The sequence below is a fragment of the Pristiophorus japonicus genome, chromosome 19 (genome assembly GCF_044704955.1).
Source record: "Pristiophorus japonicus isolate sPriJap1 chromosome 19, sPriJap1.hap1, whole genome shotgun sequence".
In the NCBI taxonomy this organism is placed as follows: domain Eukaryota; kingdom Metazoa; phylum Chordata; class Chondrichthyes; family Pristiophoridae; genus Pristiophorus; species Pristiophorus japonicus.
The window spans coordinates 12322443-12345218 of NC_091995.1; the positions used below are offsets into that span (position 1 = coordinate 12322443).

The 22776-nt window shown below is 45.3% G+C and overlaps 1 protein-coding gene across 1 annotated transcript in view; it reads left to right on the forward strand.

The window, feature by feature from the left end:
* LOC139230117 (uncharacterized) overlaps positions 1-13547 on the forward strand; it is a 172549-nt gene extending 159002 nt beyond the window's left edge. The window contains exons 16-19 of the mRNA XM_070861960.1: positions 1122-1263; positions 3079-3163; positions 4211-4320; positions 12976-13547. Coding sequence (XP_070718061.1) covers positions 1122-1263; positions 3079-3163; positions 4211-4320; positions 12976-13547 — 909 coding nt within the window. The remainder of the gene's footprint in view (positions 1-1121; positions 1264-3078; positions 3164-4210; positions 4321-12975) is intronic.
* The last annotated feature ends 9229 nt before the right edge of the window (positions 13548-22776 follow it).

A 22776-nucleotide genomic window follows, 5' to 3' on the forward strand; every position in this document is an offset into this window, starting at 1 on the left:
AGGATACTTGCTCACCAGGGCTGATGACCAAGAAGGCTGTACTTGGATTTCTCAGTACCTCACTTCCTAGGAAGGTGCAGTCCTCACTGAGGCATTTGGGGAGATTCATCCCCTGTAAGCTGATGACCTGCAGCTCACATCCACTTGGAAAATAGTCCTGTCCAGCAGTTAAAGTCACTGCTATCTTGAATGTTTTTGCATCTGGATCTGGATCCTTCCAGCCATCATCTGGTGACCTTTACCACATTAGTCATACACCATTGCATAAAAAAGTGACTAATGATATCTTCATGTGGGCCATTCACTTCATTTTCTTCCCAATAAAATTGGAAAAACAATGAGAGCAAGCTGTCCGATTCTACAGACTGGCAGGGTTCCCACAGGTACATGAAGCAATTGACTGAGTGTATGTGGCATTCAAAGCCCCAGATGAAAACCTGCTCGATATCATGAACACAAAATGCTTTCATTTGATTCATTTGGAGCTAGTGTGTGATGTCCTATTATCTTATATTGAACATTAAGCCCATCATCTGGGAAACTGTCTTGATGCTTTCATCATGTGATAATCCACCATACCATCCCATGTGACACAAACCAAGTATTGAAGTGGTTGATTGGTGATCAGGGTTATCCTCAGTTGTCATGGCTAACAACTCCAGTAAGGTTTCTATGACAGAGGGGGACACCAGACATAATGAGGCCCATGTCAGTGCAAGGTGCAATAGAGAAGACTATAGGGGGTGGAAATGTAGTACCATCATTTTTGAGGCGGTGTCACAACCTGAGTGCTGATTTTACCACCAGGCATTAGGTGCAGGCTCAAACTGCCAAATTCAGTTTTTACACAAAGGATGAGAGAACAGCGTTACAAAACTCATCCTCGGGCAGAAGCTCAGGATGACTACTGAATTTCGCAACGGGAGGCTGCCACCATGCTAGCTGAACAACAAGAAGAAAAGGGAAGAAAGAAAAAAAAACTCAAACTTCTCCGACCCATAGACAAACTTCCCCATTGTTACAACCAATGAAAAAATGAATAAATAAATAAAGAAAAATACTTACCTTGCTCTCTGGGTGATTCAGCCCGAGTTCCACTGTTTACTCACCACTTTTTTCAGGCTGTAAGAACACCTGCCAGGAAGGCGTTCTTCAAATTAAATATCGCGAGAGCGGTGCTGGATGACATCACCACGCTGGTGGCGTTAGCCAGCGCAGCATTAGCTTTTGGTGCCTCTGCCAAAGAGCCGACTGAATTTCTGCGTAGGTGTAGACACCGTTTAACGTCGAAGATAGGTACAAGACCAGTAGCCAGTGATGGGATTATACCAATTATAGCGCAGTGCTTTCAATTAATAAAAGTTGACACAATTCCATAGATGTATCAAAGAATCTGTGAGTCCTTACTGCTTCTCCTTCCGATATCTTGCTATTTGTTTTTCCTGCTGTTTTAGAAAAAAGACTTGAAAGAAAGACTAACATTTTTCACACTTGCCAGTATGTAACAAGCCCAACAATGAGTGGGGGGTGGGGGGGGCGGTTCTGGACTTGGTTTTGGGGAATGAAGAGGGGCAGGTGGATGGGGTATCAGTGGGATAGAATTTTGGTGCTGGTGATCATAAATCAATTAAGATTTAGGGTAGTTATGGAAAAGGACAAAGGTGGACCAGGAATAAAAGTTCTCAATTGGGGTAAAGCCAATTTTGCTGAGCTGAGATGGGATTTGGCCAAAGTGGTCTGGAAACGGCTACTTGGTGGTAAATCTATGTCAGAGCAGTGGGAGGCATTCAAGGAGAGATCCTAGGGGAACAGAGCAAGTATGTTCCCTTAAAAAAAGCGTGGAGCTAACAAATCTAGAGCCCCCTGGATGTCAAGGGGCATACAGGATAAGATTAAGAAAAAAGGAAACTTATGACAGATACCAAGAGCTCAATACTGCAGAAACTCGAGAGGAGTATAAGAAGTGCAGGGGTGCAATTAAAAAGATATCAGGAAAGCAAAGAGTGAGCATGAAAGAATGTTGGCAAGTTAAACCAGGGAAAACCCAAAGATGTTTTATAAATACATTAAGAGCAAGAGGATAATTGGAGAAATAGTGGGGACTGTCAAGGACCATTAAAGAAATCTGTGTATGGAGGCGGAAGACGAGAGTATGATTGTTAATGAATACTTTGCAGTTGTTTTCACAAAAAAGAAGGGTAATGCAGACTTTGCAATGAGGGAGGAGGAGTATGAAATACTAGAATAGATAAACGTAGTGAGAGAGGAAGTATTAAGGGGCTTAGCAGTTTTGAAAGTGGGTAAATTCCCAGGCCCGGATGAAATGTGTCCCAGGCTATTAAGAGAAGCAAAAGAGGAAATAGCAGAGGCTTTGACCATCATTTTCCAGTCTTCTCTGGCTACATATGTGGTGCCAGAGGACTGGAGGACTGCTAACATGGTACCTTTGTTTAAAAGGAGAGAAAGGGGTAGACCAAGTAATTACAGGCCAGTCAGCCTAACCTCAGTGGTGGAAAAATTATTGGTAAAAATGCCGAGGGTCAGGATAAATCTTCGTGAAGCGACTCAACCAATACTTCATGGCCAACGAGCTGGAAGGGGATGAGAACGCTGCTAAACGAAGGGTGATCCTCCTCACCGTCTGCGGGGCAACAACCTATGGCCTCATGAAGAATCTTCTTGCTCCGGTGAAACCAACAACCAAATCGTATGAAGAACTGTGCACGCTGATCCGGGAGCACCTATATCCGAAGGAGAGCGTTCTGATGGCAAAGTATCGATTTTACACATGTCAACGGTCTGAAGGCCAGGAAGTGGCGAGCTACGTCGCTGAACTAAGGCGCTTTGCAGGACATTGTGAATTCGATGGATTCCTGGAGCAAATGCGAAGAAACTTCTTTGTACTTGGCACTGTTCATGAGGTTATCCTTTGCAAACTATTGACTGTTGAAATACCGAACCTGAGCAAAGCCATAACAATAGCCCAGGCATTTATGTCCACCGGCGATAACACCAAACAAATTTTGCAGCATAAAGAGGTTTCATCAAGTACTGTACACAAAGTAACGTCGTTTTCAGGCAAGAATGCATATGGCAGAACGTACACGCCTGCAGCTGCACGACCTCAGATAATCCAGAGTCCGCCATCAGACGTTAATGCAAGGTAGTTAACACCTTGTTGGCGCTGCGGAGATGATCATCGAACCCATCAATGCTGCTTCAAACACTATGTGTGCAAAGGCTGTGGAACAATGGGACACCTCCAACGAATGTGCAGACGAGCTGCAAAACCTGCAAACCACCACATTGCAGAGGAAGATCGATCTATGGCGGATCAAACTGAACTAGAGACTCGAACTGAGGAGGCAGAAGTGTACGGGGTACACACCTTCACCACAAAATGTCCACCAATCATGTTAAAAGACGAACTGGACGGAATTCCAGTATTCATTCGGGTGTGAGTCAGTCTATCATGAGCAAAAAGGCCTTCGACAGGCTGTGCTGCAACAAGGCACATAGGCCCAAGCTTAGCCCCATTCATACCAAGCTGAGAACTTACACCAAAGAGCTGATCCCTGTAATTGGCATCAATAAAAGTCTCCTATGATGGAGTGGTGCACAAACTACCACTATGGATTGTACCAGGAGATGGCCCCACACTGTTCAGCAGAAGCTGGCTGGGGAAAATCCGCTGAAACTGGGACGACATCCGAATGCGCTCATCCATCGACGACGCCTCATGTGCCCAGGTTCTGAGCAAGTTTCTGTCGTTGTTTGAGCCAGGCATCGGAAGTTTCTCGGGGGCATAGGTGCAGATCCACTTGGTTCCCGGTACACGACCCATCCACCGCAAGACACGGGCGGTGTGATTTATGATGCGAGAGAAAGTGGAGATCAAGCTGGACAGGCTGCAGTGAGAAGGCATCATCGCGCCGGTGGAGTTCAACGAATGGGCCAGTCCGATTGTTCCAGTCCTCAAGGTCGATGGCATGGTCAAAATTTGTGGGGACTATAAAGTAACGATTAACTGTTTTTCGCTGCAGGACCAGTACCCGCTACTCAAGGCAGATGATCTATTTGAGACTCTGGCAGGAGGAAAGACGTTAACCAAGTTGGACCTGACCTCGGCCTGCATGACGCAGGAGCTGGCGGAATCTTCAAAAGGCCTCACCTGCATCAACATGCACAAAGGTCTTTTCATCTACAATAGATGCCCGTTTGGGATTCGATCGGCCGCGGCTATTTTTCAAAGGAACGTGGCGAGCCCGCTAAAGTCGGTTCCGCGCACTATGGCTTTCCAGGACGACATATTGATCACAGGTCAGGACACCATCGAACACTTGAAGAACCTGGAAGAGGTTCTAAGTCGGCTAGATCGCTTGGGACTCAGGTTGAAATGCTCGAAATATGTTTTCCTGGTGTCAGAAGTCAAGTTCTTAGGGAGAAGAATCGCGGCAGACGGCATCAGACCCACCGACGCCAAGACAGAGGCATCAAGAACACGCCGAGACCACAGAATGTGATGGAGCTGCGGTCGTTTCTGGGACTCCTCAATTATTTTGGTAATTTCCTATCCAGGTTAAGCACCTTGCTAGAACCCCTACATGTGTTGCTATGTAAGGGAGATGACTGGGTATGGGGGAAATCACAAGAGACTGCTTTTGAGAAAGCCAGAAATCTGTTATGTTCCAACAAAGTGCTTGTTCTGTATAACCCATGTAATCGTTTAGTGCTAGTTGCGATGCATCTTCGTACGGGGTCGGGTGTGTGTTACAACAAGCAAACAAATCGTGAACATTGCAACCAGTCGTCTATGCTTCCAGGCGTTTGTCCACCGCCGACAGGGCCTACAGCATGATTGAAAAAGAAGCTCTGGCATGCGTTTACGGGGCGAAAGAAATGCACCAGTATCTGTTTGGTTTTAAGTTTGAGTTAGAAACGGACCATAAGCCGCTCATATCGCCATTCTCAGAGAGCAAAGGGATTAATACCAATGTCTCTGCTCGCATCCAAAGATGGGCGCTCACGCTGTCTGCATATAACTATGTAATCCGCCACAAACCAGGTACAGAAAACTGCGCTGATGCTCTCAGTTGGCTACCGTTACCCACCACCTGGGTGGAAATGGCACAGCCTGCAGACTTGCTCTTGGTGATGGACGCATTTGAAAACAAAACGTCACCCGTTACGGTCCACCAGATCAGGACTTGGACCAGCCAGGATCCTTTACTGTCCCTTGTAAAAAACTGTGTCCTCCATGAGAGCTGGTCCAGCATCCCAGCGGAGGTGCATGAAGCGATCAAGCCGTTTCAGCGGACTGTCTTTTGTGGGGCAATCGCATGGTTTTGCCTAAGAAAGGCAGGAAAACGTTCATACGCAACCTACACAGTATTCACCCAGGCATAGTAATGATGAAAGCTATAGCCAGATCCCATGTGTGGTGGTCCAGCATCGACTCTGATTTGGAGTCTTGCATGTGCCAATGCAACACTTGCTCTCAACTGAGCAATGCACTCAGGGAGGCACGGCTAAGTTTGTGGTCATGGCCTTCCAAACCGCAATCTAGGATGCACGCTAACTTTGCTGGCCCATTTCCAGGCAAAATGTTTTTGGTTGTTGTGGATGCTTATTCAAAATGGATTGAGTGTGTAATAATGTCTGTAAGCACGTCCACTGCCACCATCGAAAGCCTACGAGCCATGTTCGCCATGCACGGCCTGCTTGATGTCCTTGTCAGCGACAATGGGCCGTGCTTCACCAGTGCTGAATTCAAGGAATTCATGACCTGCAATGGGATCAAGCACGTCACATCTGCCCCGTTCAAGCCCGTATCCAACAGCCAGGCAGAATGGGCAGTCCAAACCATCAAGCAAAGCTTGAAACGCGTGTCGGAAGGCTCCCTGCAGACCCGCCTGTCCCGAGTCCTGCTCAGCTACTGCACCAGACCCCACTCGCTCACAGGGGTTCCCCCAGCTGAGCTGCTCATGAAAAGGGCGCTCAAAACAAGGCTCTCTCTTGTCCACCCTGATCTCCATAATCACGTCGAGGACAGGCGGCATCAACAAAGCATGTACCATGATCGCGCAAACTTGTCACACGATATTGAAGTTAATGACCCTGTATTTGTACTCAACTATGGACATGGTCCCAAATGGCTTGCTGGCAGTGTCATAGCCAAAGAAGGGAGTAGGGTGTTTCAGGTCAAACTCGCAAATGGACTAACTTGCAGAATGCATTTGGACCAAACCAAACTGCGATTCACAAACAGCCACGAGCAACCCGAAGAGAACACCACCAACTTCGACCCTCCGACACACACACAAGTGGCAACCGACATCACGGTTGACCACGAAGCAGCCCAACAAGGCCAGCTGCACAGCAACCCAGCGAAGAACCAACCAACTCACCTACACCTGCATTTGTACCGAGACGATCGACTAGGGAGCGAAAGGCCCCAGATCGTTTTGCCCTGTAAATTAGTGTACTATTGACTTTGGGAGGGAGTGATGTTATGTATGCAACCCTATGTAACCAGTATCATACCGCCACCAGAGGGTGTACCTGTTGGGAGCACTATATATAAGCAGGCTTCCCATGCTGTACCAGCACTCTGGAGTTGGAATAAAAGAGCTAAGGTCACACTTACTCACCTCTACAGTACTCAGTTACATTACTTTATTATGAACATAACAACTATCACTGCTCATAACTCGCTGTGTTTGAATAATTAGAGGACCTCGGACATTGGTGGGTTAGTGGGAGAGACACGTGGGCTAAAACAGCAACTGGAGAGAATCCAGCCCCACACATTGAAAAAAATACATACTGGCCCAAACATGGCCTGTTTGTCATGCAGCATTCTTGGATTCCTTAATTTCTCTATCAATTTTCTCTATTTACAAGACTTTTTTCCATTAAGCATGTGTAGCTTTTCCATCAAATTGCTACATCTCTCCTTTCTCAGGGTCTCCTGGTGTACCCACAAAATCTCTAGTGCTGTGCTGTAGATTGAAATTTATATCCAGCTGAGAGCGCTCAGTTTAATGTCTCATCCTAAAGATGGCACTTCCGACAGTGCAGCATTGGAGTGCCAGCCTTGATTTTGTGTTCAAATTATTGAACCTATGATTTTCTGACTCAGTGGTGAGAGTGCTACCACTGAGCCACAGCTGACACCGGCAGCAGGCGCGATCAGAGGCGGGTCGGGTGGGAGTTATTTTTGGGAATGGGTCGAAAAGCCACTCTCATCTGTTCCCATGCGCCTTTGACCCAGCGCTTATGTCAGTGCATATCCGACTCAACCAGCAGAGGCGGGCGACCCAATTTAAATTATTAGTAGCTAGTTGTCAGACCCTTAAGAGTGGTTTTAATCTTACCTTTTAAATTTAACTGCATGACCATGGGATACACACTGCTCGGGAACCACATCTGTCAACCTGAGATGGTCAGTGGCCATTGCTCCAGCTGATTACTTGACAGCGTCAAATGTACAATAAAAGCTCCCACCTGACAGATGATCATTTTCTCTGCAAAAGCTGTTTCTCAGTGCATTCCCAGCACAGATTCTGCAGGGTGCAGCCTTTCCAGCAAAGTCTCAATCTAGTGTCACCTCATTGGAAGAACTGCTCTCATACTGACAGATGGCTTCTGCCATCTCTACTTCACCTGCCATCTATTCCATCAGCATGGATGCCATTTATACTGTCTCACCTTGGTCCTCAGGATCTGACCACAATGAGGCCCAACATCAGCAGCACCAGGCAGACCTGCCTCACCAACAACAACACCAACCTTCTCCGCATTTACCTGAAGCTGCACAGGACAGTTAGCATCAGCACCTGAGCACATTGCTGCCTGGGAGGCCAGAGATGGCCTCATCATAGCCAGATTTACTTGACACTTGACACTGTACACGTATATGGCTACCACATGATGTGCCAGGTTGACACCACCTCACAGCAACATACCATAAGCATCCCTGCAATGACCAAGCCATTCCTTTCATACTTACCACCATTGCTGAAGGTACCGTTAAGCCTCACCATTCACTGCAACTCACTTCCAAAGGTGAACACAAATCTGTCCAAAGTGTTGAAAATAGAGGTTTCAATGTTTGACAGCACGTTAACAGAAACATTACATCACTTTACTCTTGTGTGTTGTTAGTTGGTATGATTGCACTAGGATGAGGGTATGGGGTGACTAGTGAGATGGGATAGTGATAATGAAGATAGAGAGAGGGATGGGTTGACGTGCAAGGTAAGTTGGTGTGAGGAAGGATGTGCAGAGGCAGGGTTAGGAAGGCAAAGTGATGGGGATGTGATGAGGGGCATAGCAGGATGAAGGTGAGTGTGGCTTTGTACTTGCGTTTCCTGATCTAATGAGATAATTGAAACGTTTGCAGCACTGCACCCCAGTCCTCCTGACCACATCCCTACTGGTGACCTCCTCTGCAATCTCCAATCAGGCTAATTCGGTGTCCTATGGAGGTCTCTTCCGCCCATTGGAAGGGAAGAGGACCTCCCTGCGTGCTCTGACTCCTTCCATAAGCATATGGAGTGAGTCATTGGAGAACCTGGGTGCAGCCCTCTGCCTCTGTGCAGCCCTTGTCAGCATTACCAGTATTCCAATGCTGTAGTCTGCTGACATCATTATGTTACATTGACATTTAAATCCAATGTGGCCAGGGCCGCTTTAAAGATCGCGGCTGAAAACATGTCCTCGATGACATCACCAGACCCAATCATTTAATTGGGCTGGGTAACGCGCAGAGCGGGCTTAAAGGCTCTATTAAGGAAAAGTCATTTTCAGCAGTGGGATTGACCCAGTAGAGCGGTCGCACTGGACACGCCCAGGTAGGCAAAATTCTGTACCGAATCTCTGAGTCCTAGAAGTCTATGAGCTCCTGCACAAAACACAGAGTCTGTTTATGGAAACTGCAATTTGATGTTCACACTAATAAAGAGTGAGGTGGACAGTCCAGACTGTAACAAGCACAAGAACATTCACAAAAAGAATGGGTTAAAAATAAACATGATTACTTCGGTTACTTGTAAGGATGATGAAACATTCCTGACCAGGTCAATAAATAATGGGACAAATAAAGGTAAAAGAAAAAAAGCTTAGTTTTGGAATTCTGAAATATATGCATTTATCGAATGTAATGCTTTTATCAGTCTGCATTCGATAAAAACAGATTTGTGTTTTAGGTACATCCTATTTCAGAACTGAAGATTGGAAGATAAGTAAAACTCTGTGGGTAATAAGGAGACAAACAAACCACAGATAGTTTAACCACAGAGAGAATGTTCATGTATTCAATGAGCTGAAAACTGCTCAGCAGTAAAGGGAGAACTTGTTAGATTATATAGGATCCTGTCAGTGAGGCAATGAAAAGATATTAAAAGAAGCAAAGAGTGTGCAGCCAGCTAAGATAGGGAGAATGTATCGGAAAGCTTTTCACAAGCAAAAGTCAAGATTTGGTAGAAATTGGAAAGAAATGAATAAAATATTGCAATAAGAGATGACATGTAATGTCGGTGAGGTCTGTGTTTGCAGCATTTCCTGTTTACATTTCAAACTTCCTGCAGTTAGCAGCTCATTTAGCCCATTAATGTTTTCTCTGTGATTGCTGTATCTGCTATTTCTTCTCTCCCTTTTCTTTCTCCCCCTCAGCGATTTACTTATATTTTAGTTTTCAGTTCTGATGAAGGGTCTACACCCGAGCTGTTAACTTGTCTCTTCTTGTTTCAGATGCTTTTTTGTTGTGCAGTATATTTACAACAATTTATGTTTTTATATTAAATATGATAACTTTTATAATATATACTTAAATGTTGGTACCTGAGAAACAATTCATGCATCAGAGAACTGCCTCACAGATCAATCTTTACAAAAGCTGAGACTGCAAATGTACAATTGTAATAATTTTATGGCTAATAATATTCGAAAGAAAGCAACCTCATCACTGCCATAGTTACATAAGAAATAGGAGCACGAGTAGGCCATTTTGCACCTTGAGCCTGCTCTGCCATTCAATAAGATCTGATCTTGGCCTCAATTCCACTTCCCTGCCCACTCCCCATAACCCTTGACTCCTTTATCATTCAAAAATCTGTCTAGCTCCACTTTAAACATATTCAATGATCCATCTTCCAACAGCTCTCTGGGGCAGAGAATTCCAAAGATTCACGACCCTCTGAGAGAAGAAATTCCTCATCATTTCCATTTTAATTGGGTGATCCCTTATTCTGAAACTATGCCCCCTAGTTCTAGATTCTCCCACGAGGGGTAACATCCTCTCTGCAGCTACCCTGTCAAGGCCTCTCAGAATCTTATAAGTTTCAAAAAGATCACCTCTCATTCTTCTAAACTCCAATGAGTATAAGTCCAACTTGCTCAACATTTCTTCATCTCAGGAATCAATGTAGTGAACCTTCTCTGAACTGCCTCCTATGCAAGTATATTCCTCCTTAAATAAGGAGACCAAAACTGTACACAGTATTCCAGGTGTGGTCTCACCAACACCCTGTACAGTTGTAGCAGGACGTCCCTTCTTTTATACTCTATCCCCCTTGCAATACAGGCCTTTATTCCACAACATTCCATTTGCCTTCCTAATTACTTGCTGTACCTGCATGCTAACTTTTGTGTTTCATGTACAAGGACCTCCAGATCCCTCTGTACTGTAGCATTTTGTAATCTCTCCCCATTTAAATAATAATTTGCTTTTTTATTTTTCCTACCAAAGTGGATAACCTCATCAGAGTTAATGAATGATATGAAATGGCCATATCCTTTGTCAAATTTCCAGAGACCAATTTGATAATCTTTTAACAAATTCAGATCTGACAGAACTTTGTCAAGAACTGCAATTCACAGCCAGAAAAGATAGGAAGTCCACCAAAAATGTAAAATTCTCAGCCTTGTTTTCAAATCCCTCCATGGCCTCGCCCCTCCCTATCTCTAACCTCCTCCAGCCCTACAACCTTCCGAGATATCTGCGCTCCTCCAATTCTGGCCTCTTGAGAATCCCCGATTTTAATCGCTCGACCATTGGCGGCCATGCCTTTAGCTGCCAAGGCCTTAAACTCTGTAATTCCCTCCCTAAACCTCTCCGCCTCTTTACCAATGACCCCTGTAAGCTGTACTGCGTCCTGTGCGGCCTGCCTCTCCCAGCGTGTGGCCCATTCAAATTTCTGTGCACGCGCGGTATCTATAATATTACAAACAATGTACTGGACTTTGCAGATGATTGAGCAGCCGCGCAGCTTAGCAGGAACATTGCTCTCTACCTCTCTTTCCTTATTTAAGATGCTCCTTAAAACCTGCCTTTCATCTGCCCTAATATCTCCTTATGTGGTTCGGTGTCAAATTTTGTATGATAATGCTCCTGTGAAGCGCCTCGGGACATTATACTGCGTTAAAGGCACTATATAAATACAAGTTGTTGTTGTGTAGATCTAAAAGTGTTAATATTCAGTTCTGACCAAAACTGAACTGACCTTGTGTGAAAGTCTACACAAATATCATTTAGTCAAGAATGAATTTCCATCCATGTTACACTTCACTTAACTATCTTGTTGACCACATCTAAACTGTGACATTTTAAAGCTCTGATCCCTTCCTTGGCCCTTTTTGTTCTCGATCACAAAACACTGTGATGGAGAAAAACCCACAGAAAATACTGGAAAGAGGTCAGACCCGCTGAGTGTTTCCAGCATTGTCTATTTTAATTTCAGATTTCCAGCATCTGTAGTATTTTACTTTTGCACTATGATGGAGAACATATTTTGAGATAAGGAGCCTGTAATGTATGCACCTGTGCATCTGCTCACAGGTTGGTAGAGCTGTTGAGTTGGAAGTGGTTTAGCCAGTCACGTGATGTTCACAAGACTCAATAAAACCCCAGCCAGTTGGGTTCAGGAGATCCATGATCAGGCAGGTGGTGTGAGCCTGTGGATGAACTGGTAATGTGATTGTTAAACTTTTTGCTAATAAACTAACTAGTTCTTAATAGGAATGTGTTGCTATGAATTCTTAAACAAAGAACCCATGAAGCAAATACATTACAGAGCAGAAGTGCTGAGATCCAATTTTCAAAGCAGTGTCCATGTGTATGTGGAAATGTTGCACACTATTGATTTTACACCATACTTGAATGTATAACACACTCTAATCCCTGCGAATAACTATCTTTTGAAATCATCCACATTCAGAAAAATAGCACAGGGTAACAGGAGTGTTATTGAACAACATGCAAATTGCACAAACTTTACACTGGACATATTTTCATCAGTGTATCTGTAGGTGAAGAAGAACAATGCCGCCAGCGGCTCCATGTTACTTTAAATACTGAAAACCAAAAAAGATTTTTTGCAGTTTTTACATAAAAAATAATCCATACAATTTTATACCTATCACAAAGTCTATGTTCAGTTAAAAATGGTAAGATGTTCAACTTGAGAAAAGCAAAATGTCTCATTATATCTTGCATAGTATTTTATATTCTCTGACTGCAGTTTAGCTGATATCCCTCTGCCATTTCTCGTATTTTAAGATAATCAGACTGTATCTGGCCAGATGCTGTAATAGTCATTTTACCCACTGTTGGAGTGCTGCCTCCTTCTTCTCACTTCCTTCTTGCAACCTGGCTCTATTTCTGAGAGAGTTTATATTGCAGACTCCTGCTCCAGTACAATCCTGGGATCCTGTCTCCCTTCTCCTCTCTCTCCCTCTTGCTCTCTCTCCCTCCCGCACTGTAACGGGGCTTCCTCAGCCTCACTGCAAGATGTGTCTTCCAGGTAAAAAACCTTCCCCAGCAGGGACCTCCCGTTTACCCTGTGTGCTGCTTAAAGTCTTCCTCAAAGGTTGAATTTCTAATTCTGGTTCAATGCCGAATTTACCAATCACAAACTGGCTGTGAAATGTAAAATGAACGTGAATAACATTTTATCTGTATCCATCTGTTCCCAGCTCCAGTGACCTTGGACCCCAACACAGCCCACCCTTCTCTTCTTCTGTCTGAGGATCTCAGCTCCGTGAGAAACACCGGGAAACGGCAGCAGCACCCCGACAATCCAGAGAGATATGATTCCTGTGTCTGTGTCCTGGGATCGGAGGGATTCACATCAGGGAAACATTTCTGGGAGGTGGAGGTGGGGAACAAGATTGAGTGGGATGTGGGTGTGGCCAAGCAGTCCATCAACAGGAAGGGTGGACTCACCCTGACTCCAGGTAACAGATACTGGGCAGTGATACTGAGAGAGGGGAATAAATACTGTGCATGTGCCAAACCTCGGCAACGCTTAGAGCTGAGTGTAAACCCGAGAAAGATTGGAGTCTGCCTAGATTATGAGGAAGGGAAGGTGTCCTTTTATAACTCAGATAACAAGACCCATATCCACACTTTCACTGGTACATTCACTGAGAAACTCTATTCTTACTTCAGTCCATGTCTCACTGATAAGGTTAAAAACACAGACCCGTTGAAAATCTGTCCCCGGACAGTAACAATCCAGAAGGATGAGGGTTTTATCCCTTTATAAAAATAAAACAGCTTCTTACACCAGGCACAATATTCCCAGACTCGGTACCTCCGGTGAGACCTCGCAGGCAGCCTGAAGCTGATTGGAAAACTGCGGTGCAGCAGCCCAATACTCCACCCGTTGACTCAGCCGGTGAGTACCAGGTCCCGGCAGTGGAGCAGGATAAATACCCGCAGGGTCTAGGAAAATCCCACCCGATAATCACCGATTAATACCCGCAGGGTCTGGGAAATCCCACCCGATAATCACCGATAAATACCCGCAGGGTCTGGGAAATCCCACCCAATAATCACCGATAAATACCCGCAGGGTCTGGGAAAATCCCACCTGATAATCACCGATAAATACGCACAGGGTCTGGAAAAATCACGCCCCAATAACTGCAATAATTGAACCTTTGCCATCACCCAATGCCTCAGTGATTCTGAGAAAATAGTTTAATTTTAGGATCCCAGCTTCTGTTTATCATCGTAAATTATATGAGTATCAGTGAACAATATACTGAACCACAGTGATACAATGGCTCCCACACTGTAACACATTGCTTTACATAGAAACATAGAAAATAGGTGCAGGAGTAGGCCATTCGGCCCTTCGAGCCTGCACCACCATTCAATATGATCATGGCTGATCATGCAACTTCAGTACCCCATTCCTGCTTTCTCCACATACCCCGTGATCCCTTTAGCCTTAAGGGCCACATCTAACTCCCTATTGAATATATCTAACGAACTGGCCTCAACAACCTTTTGTGGTACAGAATTCCACAGGTTCACAATTCTGTGAGTGAAGAAGTTTCTCCTCATCTTGGTCCAAAATGGCTTACCACTTATCCTTAGACTGTGACTTCCCCAACATCGGGAACATTCTTCCTGACTCTAATCTGTCCAATGCTGTCAGAAATTTATGTTTCAATGAGATCCGCTCTCATTCTTCTAAATTCCAGTGAATATAAGCCTAGTCGATCCAGTCTTTCTTCATATGTCAGTCCTGCCACCCCGGGAATCAGTCTGGTGAACCTTCGCCGCACTCCTTCAATAGCAAGAATGTTCTTCCTCAGATTAGGAGAACAAAACTGTACACAATATTCAAGGTGTGGCCTCACCAAGGCCCTGTACAACTGCAGTAAGACCTCCCTGCTCCTGTACTCAAATCCTCGCGCTACGAAGGCCAACATGCCATTTGCCTTCTTCACCGCCTGCTGTACCTGCATGCCAACTTTCAGTGACTGATGTACCATGACACCCAGGTCTCGTTGCACCTCCCCTTTTCCTAATCTGTCACCATTCAGATAATACTCTGCCTTCCTGTTTTTGGCACCAAAGTGGATAACCTCACATTTATCTATATTATACTGAATCTGCCCACTCACCTAACCTGTCCAAGTCACTCTGCAGCCTCTTCGCATCCTCTTCACAGCTCACACTGCCACCCAGCTTAGTGTCATCAGCAAACTTGGAGATATTACATTCAATTTCTTCGTTCAAATCATTAATGTATATTGTAAATAGCTGGGGTCCCAGCACTGAACCTTGCGTACACCACTAGTCACTGCCTGCCATTCTGAAAAGGAACCGCTTATTCCTACTTTTTGCTTCCTGTCTGCCAACCAGTTCTCTATCCACGTCAATATATTACCCCCAATACCATGTGCTTTAATTTTACACACTAATCTCTTGTGTGGGACCTTGTCAAAAACCTTTTGAAAGACCAAATACACCACATCCACTGCCTCCCCCATGTCCACTCTACTAGTTACATCCTCAAAACATTCGAGAAGATTTATCAAGCATGATTTCCCTTCCATGCTGACTTGGACCGATCCTGTCACTGCTTTTCAAATGCGATGCTAATACATCTTTAATAATTGATTCCAACATTTTCCTCACTACCAATGTCAGGTTAACTGGTCTATAATTCCCTGTTTTCTCTCTCCCTCCTTTTTTAAAAAGTGGGGTTACATTAGCTACCCTCCAATCCATAGGAACTGATCCAGAGTCTATAGAATGTTGGAAAATGACCACCAATGCATCCACTATTTCTAGGGCCACTTCCTTAAGTACTCTGGGATGCAGACTATCATGCCCTGGGGATTTAACGGCCTTCAATCCCATCAATTTCCCTAACACAATTTCCTGACTAAAAAGGATTTCCTTCAGTTCCTCCTTCTCGCTAGACCCCCAGTCCCCTAATATTTCCGGAAGGTTATTTGTGTCTTCCTTCGTGAAGACAGAACCAAAGTATTTGTTCAATTGGTCTGCCATTTCTTTGTTCCCCATTATAAATTCACCTGAATCTGACTGCAAGGGACCTACATTTGTATCACTAATCTCTTTCTCTTCACATATCTATAGAAGATTTTGCAGTCAGTTTTTATGTTCCCTGCAAGCTTCTTCTCATACTCTATTTTCTCCCTCCTATTTAAACCCTTTGTCCTCCTCTGCTGAATTCTAAATTTCTCCCAGTCCTCAGGTTTGCTGCTTTTTCTGGCCAATTTATATGCCTCTTCCTTGGTTTTAACATTATCCCTTATTAGCCACGGTTGAGCCACCTTCCCCATTTTATTTTTATGCCAGACAGGGATATACAATTGTTGAAGTTCATCCATGTGATCTTTAAATGTCTGCCATTGCCTATCCACCATCAACCCTTTAAGTATCATTCGCCAGTCTATCCTAGCCAATTCATGTCTCATATCATCGATATTATCTATCTTTAAGTTCAGGACTCTAGTCCCTGAGTTAACTGTGTCACTCTCCATCCTAATGAAGAATTCTATCATATTATGGTCACTCTTCCCCAAGGGGCCTCGCACAACAAGATTGCTAATTAATCCTCTCTCATTACACAACATCCAGTCTAGGATGGCCAGGTCTCTAGTTCGTCTTCGACATAATGGTCTAGAAAACCATCCCTTATACACTCCAGGAACTCCTCCTCCACCGTATTGCTAACAGTTTGGTTAGCCCAATCTATATGTAGATTAAAGTCACCCATGATAACTGCTGTACCTTTGTTGCACGCATCCCTAATTTCCTGTTTGATGCCATCCCCAACTTCACTACTACGGTTTGGTCTGTACACAACTCCCACTAGCGTTTTCTGCCCTTTGATGTTCTGCAGCTCTACCCATACAGATTCCACATGATCCAAGCCAATGTCCTTCTGTACTATTGCGTTAATTTCCTCTTTAACCAGCAACACTACCCCACCTCCTTTTCCTTTCTGTCTATCCTTCTTGAGAATTTAAGAATAATATCCCGTGTATGATGGAAACTTCTGAATTGATGGTGTATTGGGGCTGTATAATTATTCCATGTCCCTGTTGTTATGTATGTAAACCTGTAAATACCATGTCTAACCACCAGAGGGCTTATCTCCTGGAGTCCCAAGGGATCCCACAATCCCTTAGGAGCACCTGTATATAAGGAGGCCTCAAAGGCTGGAGAGGCACTCTGAGATCTGTAATAAAAGACTACGGTCACATCTTACTTTGAGCTTGCAGTATCTAGCCTGACTCTTTATTGAAGACATAACAACTGGCGACGAGATACAAATGACGAACCCCACCGCAACAATGCACAGAACCGTGGGCATCCTGGAGACATTTTCGGAGGGAGATGATTGGGAAACATTCATGGAGCAACTCGAACAATACTTCGTGGCCAACGAGCTGGAAGGAGAAGCGAACACTGCCAAACGAAGGGCGATCCTCCTCACCGTTTGTGGGGCACCAACGTATAGCCTCATGAAAAATCTGCTCACTCCAGCAAAATCCACAGACAAGACATACAATGAGTTGTGCACACTGGTCCGGGAGCATCTAAACCCGAAGGAAAGCGTTCTGATGGTGAGGTATCGGTTCTACACGTACAAGAGGTCTGAAGGCCTGGAAGTGGTGAGCTACATTGCCGAGCTAAGGCACCTTGCAGGACATTGCGAATTTGAAGGACACTTGGAACACATACTTGTACTTGGCATTGGCAATGAAGTAATACTTCGCAAACTTTTGACTGTAGACACCCCAACCTTGAGTAAAACCATAGCGATAGCCCAGGTCTTTATGGCCACCACTGACAATACCAAACAAATTTCTCAGCACACGAGTGCTGCTGCAAATACTGTGAACAAAGTAACGTTGTTTTCAAATTGAAATGTACAGGGCAGGACTTACACGCCTGCAGCTGCATGTCTGCAGATGACTCAGAGTCTACCATCAAAGGTTGTGAATACAAGGCCATTAACAGCTTGTTGGCGAAGCGGGGGTGATCATCGTTTCCATTTATGCTGCTTCAAACGATACTTTTGCAAGGGCTGGAACAATGGGACATCTCCAATGCTTGTGCAGGTGAGCTACAAACCCAGCTAATCCTGCAAACCACCATGTTGCAGAGGAGAACAGATCCACGGTGGATCATGACGAACCAGAGCCTCAGATCGAGGAGGCAGAGGTATATGGCATGCACACATTTACCACAAAGTGTCCCCCGATAATGCTGAAGGTTGAATTAAATGGACTCCTGGTGTCCATGGAGCTAGACACGGGCACAAGCCAGTCCATAATGAGCAAAAAGACTTTCGATAAATTGTGCTGCAGCAAGGCCTCAAGGCCAGTCCTGACTCCCATTCGTACTAAATTGAGAACGTCGACAAAGGAACTGATTCCCATAATCGGCAGTGCTACCGTAAAGATCTCCCACGATGGAGCGGTGCACGAGTTACTACTCTGGGTGGTACCGGGCGATGGCCCCACGCTGTTTGGCAGGAGCTGGCTGGGAAAGATACACTGGAACTGGGATGACGTCCAAGCACTTTCATCCGTCGATGACACACCATGTGCCCAGGTCCTAAACAAGATCCCCTCGCTGTTCGAACCAGGCATCGAGAAGTTCCAGGGAGCAAAAGTGCAGATCCATTTGATTCGAGGGGCGCGACCCATCCATCACAAGGCGAGAACAGTACCTTACATGATGAGCGAGAGGGTGGAGATTGAGCTGGACAGGCTGCAACGATACGGCATCATTTCGCCGATCGAATTCAATGAGTGGGCCAGTCCGATTGTTCCAGTCCTCAAGGGAGATGGCACCATCAGAATCTGTGGTGATTACAAAGTAACTATCAATCCTTTCTCACTGCAGGATCAATACCCGCTACCAAAGGCAGACGACTTACTTGCGACATTGGCGGGAGGGAAAACGTTCACGAAGCTGGACTTGACCTCGGCCTACATGATGCAGGAGCTGGAAGAATCATCGAAAGGCCTCACCTGCATCAACACACACAAAGGTCTCTTCATTTAACCATTTGGGATTCAATTGGCCACGGCGATATTCCAGAGGAACATGGAAAGCTTGCTGAAGTCGGTCCCGCACACCGTGGTCTTCCAGGACGACATCTTGGTTACAGGTCGGGACACCGTCGAGCACCTGCAGAACCTGGAGGAGGTTCTTAGTCAGCTTAATCGTGTGTGGCTCAGGCTAAAACGCTCGACGTGCGTTTTCTTGGTGCCTGAAGTGGAGTTCCTGGGGAGAAATATCGCGGCGGACAGCATCAGGCCCACCGATTCGAAGACGGAGTTAATCAAAAACGCACCAAGACCACAGAACGTGACGGAGTTGCAGTCGTTTCTAGGACTCCTGAACTATTTTGGTAATTTCTTACCGGATCTTAGCACATTGGTAGAACCCCTGCACTCTTTACTGAGTAAAGGAGATGAATGGGTATGGGGTAAAAGCGAAGAAAATGCCTTTGAGAAAGCTAGGAAGTTGTTATGTTCAAACAAATTGCTTGTGTTGTACGATCCATGTAAGCGTTTGGTACTAGCATGTGATGCGTCGTCGTATGGGGTCGGGTGTGTATTGCAACAAGCTAATGAATTTGGGAAATTGCAACTGGTTGCTTATGCATCCAGAAGTCTGTCTAAGGCCGAGAGGGCCTACAGTATGATCGAAAAAGAAGCGTTAGCATGTGTTTACGGGGTAAAGAAAATGCATTAATATCTGTTTGGGCTCAAATTTGAATTGGAACCCAACCATAAGCCACTTATATTCCTGTTTTCTGAGAGTAAAGGGATAAATACGAATGCATCGGCCCGCATCCAGAGATGGGCACTCACGTTGTCCGCATAAAACTACGCCATCTGCCACAGGCCAGGCACAGAAAACTGTGCCGATGCTCTCAGCAGGCTGCCATTGCCCACCACAGGGGTGGAGATGGCACAGCCCGCAGATTTAGTCATGGTAGTCATTCGAGAGTGAGCAATCACCTGTTACCGCCTGACAGAGCCAGGATCCCTTACTGTCCTTAGTAAAAAAACTGTGTGCTCCACAGGAGTTGGTCTAGTGTCCCGTTAGAGATGCAGGAAGAAATAAAGCCATACCAGAGGTGCAAAGATGAAACGTATATACAGGCTGACTGCATCCTATGGGGTAATCGAGTAGTGGTGCCAAAAAAGGGCAGGGACACTTTCATTAGTGATCTCCACAGCACCCACCCAGGCATTGTAACAATGAAAGCGATAGCCAGATCCCACGTGTGGTGGCCCGGTAACGAATTGGACTTAGAGCCCTGCGTGCACAAATGTAATACATGTTCACAGTTAAGCAATTCACCCAGAGAGGCACCATTATGTTTATGATCCTGGCCCTCCAAACCGTGGTCCAGGGTCCATGTCGACTATGCAGGCCCATTCTTGGGAAAAATGTTTTTAGTGCTTGTAGATGCGTACTCCAAATGGATTGAATGTGTGATAATGTCAGCAAGCACGTCCGCTGCCACCATTGAAAGCCTACAGGCCATGTTTGCCACGCACAGCCTGTCTGATGTCCTGTAAGTGACAATGGGCCGTGCTTTACCAATGCCGAGTTCAAGGAGTTCATGACCCGCAATGGGATCAAACATGTCACATCCTATCCGTTTAAACCAGCATTCAATGGCCAGGCAGAACGGGCAATTCAAACAATCAAGCAGAGCTTGAAAAGGGTAACTGAAGGCTCACTGCAGACTCACTTATCCGAGTCCTGCTCAGTTACTGCACAAGACCCCACTCGCTCACTGGGGTCCCTCCCGCTGAACTGCTCATGAAAAGGGCACTTAAGACAAGGCTCTCGTTAGTCCACCCTGATCTACACGAACTGGTAGAGAACAGGCGGCTTCAACAGAATGCATATGATCGCGCAAATGTGTCACGCGAAGTTGAGATAAATGATCCTGTATTTGTGTTGAACTATGGACAAGGTCCCAAGTGGCTTCCTGCATTGTTCTAGCCAAAGAGGGGAGTAGGGTGTTTGTGGTCAAACTCTCAAATGAACTCACCTGCAGGAAACACTTGGACCAAACCAAACTCAGATTTACGGACTATCCAGAACAACCCACAATAGACTCCATCTTTTTCAACCATCCAACACACACACACAAGTGGCAACCAACCCAGCGGTTGACCACGAAGCAGAACCCATCACCTGCAGCAGCCCAGCAGGACTCACCACCCCCAGCAGCCCGGCAAGGCCAGCCGTGCAGCAGCCCAGCGAGGGCCCAACAAATGACTCACCAAAACCAGCATTTGCACCAATACAATCAACCAGGAAAAGGATGGCCCCAAATTGACTCAAATTGTAAATAGTTACACTATTGTCTTTGCGGGGGAGGGGGGGGCGGTGCGGGGGGGAGTGTTGTTATGTATGTAAACCTGTAAATACCATGTCTAACCACCAGAGGGCTTATCCTCTGGAGTCCCAAGGGATCCCACAAAGGAGGCCTCACAGGCTGGAGAGGCACTCTGAGATCTGTAATAAATGACTACGGTCACACCTTACTTTGAGCTTGCAGTATTTAGTCTGATTCTTTATTCAAGACATAACACCTGTGTTCCTGAATGTGTTTCTCTACATGTATTTAGTGCTCTGTTCTACATCTCTGGAGGTGATTTTTATATAGGGTCCCTCAGCTTCAGTGACTTGCGCTTGGTATGTGATATAAGGTCACTGCAATATAGATCTGCTACTTTGTTGAAATACTTGTGATGTAACTGATCATGGGTTTATTTGTTGATTATTTAAAGCATCTCTATTTACAACATATAGGTGATTCCTGTGATGAGTGTGTAATGTAAGAGATTGCAATCTATACTGAAGTTCCTTACAATCATTCATGTCTGACAGCAGTGCTGAGTGACCACGCCAGTCATACAGGTGATCAGGCCCCAGTTAACATCCAATGAATGTAACAGACCGGGGATGGATAGGGCGGTGAAGAAGGCAAATGGCATGTTGGCCTTCATAGCTAGGGGATTTGAGTATAGGAGCAAGGAGGTCTTATTGTAGTTGTACAGGGCCTTGGTGAGGCCTCACCTGGAATATTGTGTTCAGTTTTGGTCTCCTAATCTGAGGAAGGACGTTCTTGCTATTGAGGGAGTGCAGCGAAGGTTCACCAGACTGATTCCAGGGATGGCTGGACTGACATATGAGGAGAGACTGGATCAACTGAATCTTTATACATTAGAGTTTAGAAGGATGAGAGGGGATCTCACAGAAACATATAAGATTCTGACGGGACGGGACAGGTTAGATGCGGATAGAATGTTCCCGATGTTGGGGAAGTCCAGAACAAGGGGACACATAAGGATAAGGGGTAGGCCATTTAGGACTGAGATGAGGAGAAACTTCTTCACTCAGAGAGTTGTTAACCTGTGGAATTCCCTGCCGCAGAGAGTTGTTGATGCCAGTTCATTGGATATATTCAAGAGGGTGTTAGATATGGCCCTTATGGCTAAGGGAATCAAGGGGTATGGAGAGAAAGCAGGAAAGGGGTACTGAGGGAATGATCAGCCATGATCTTTTTGAATGGTGGTGCAGGCTCGAAGGGCCAAATGGCCTACTCCTGCAGCTATTTTCTATGTTTCTATGTTTAACCAGGGATCCCGTTCAGCTCAGCTGAAGTGAATTCATGAAGTTTGTTAGTGCAGTAATGAAGCAATTTGATGCAGCGAGCTGTCATTATCTGGAATACACTGTCTGAAAGCGGGATGGAAGCAGATTCAATAATAACTTTCAAAAGAGTATTGCATAAATACTTGAAGGGGAAATATTTGCAGGGCGATGGGGAAAGAGGCATGAGTGGGACTAACTGAATAGCTCTTTCATAGAGGGTTGAATGGCCCCCTTCTGTGCTGTAAGATTTTATGAATGTCAATGAGTAATGTCAATTCTCAGCTTTAGTCTGCCACGTATGA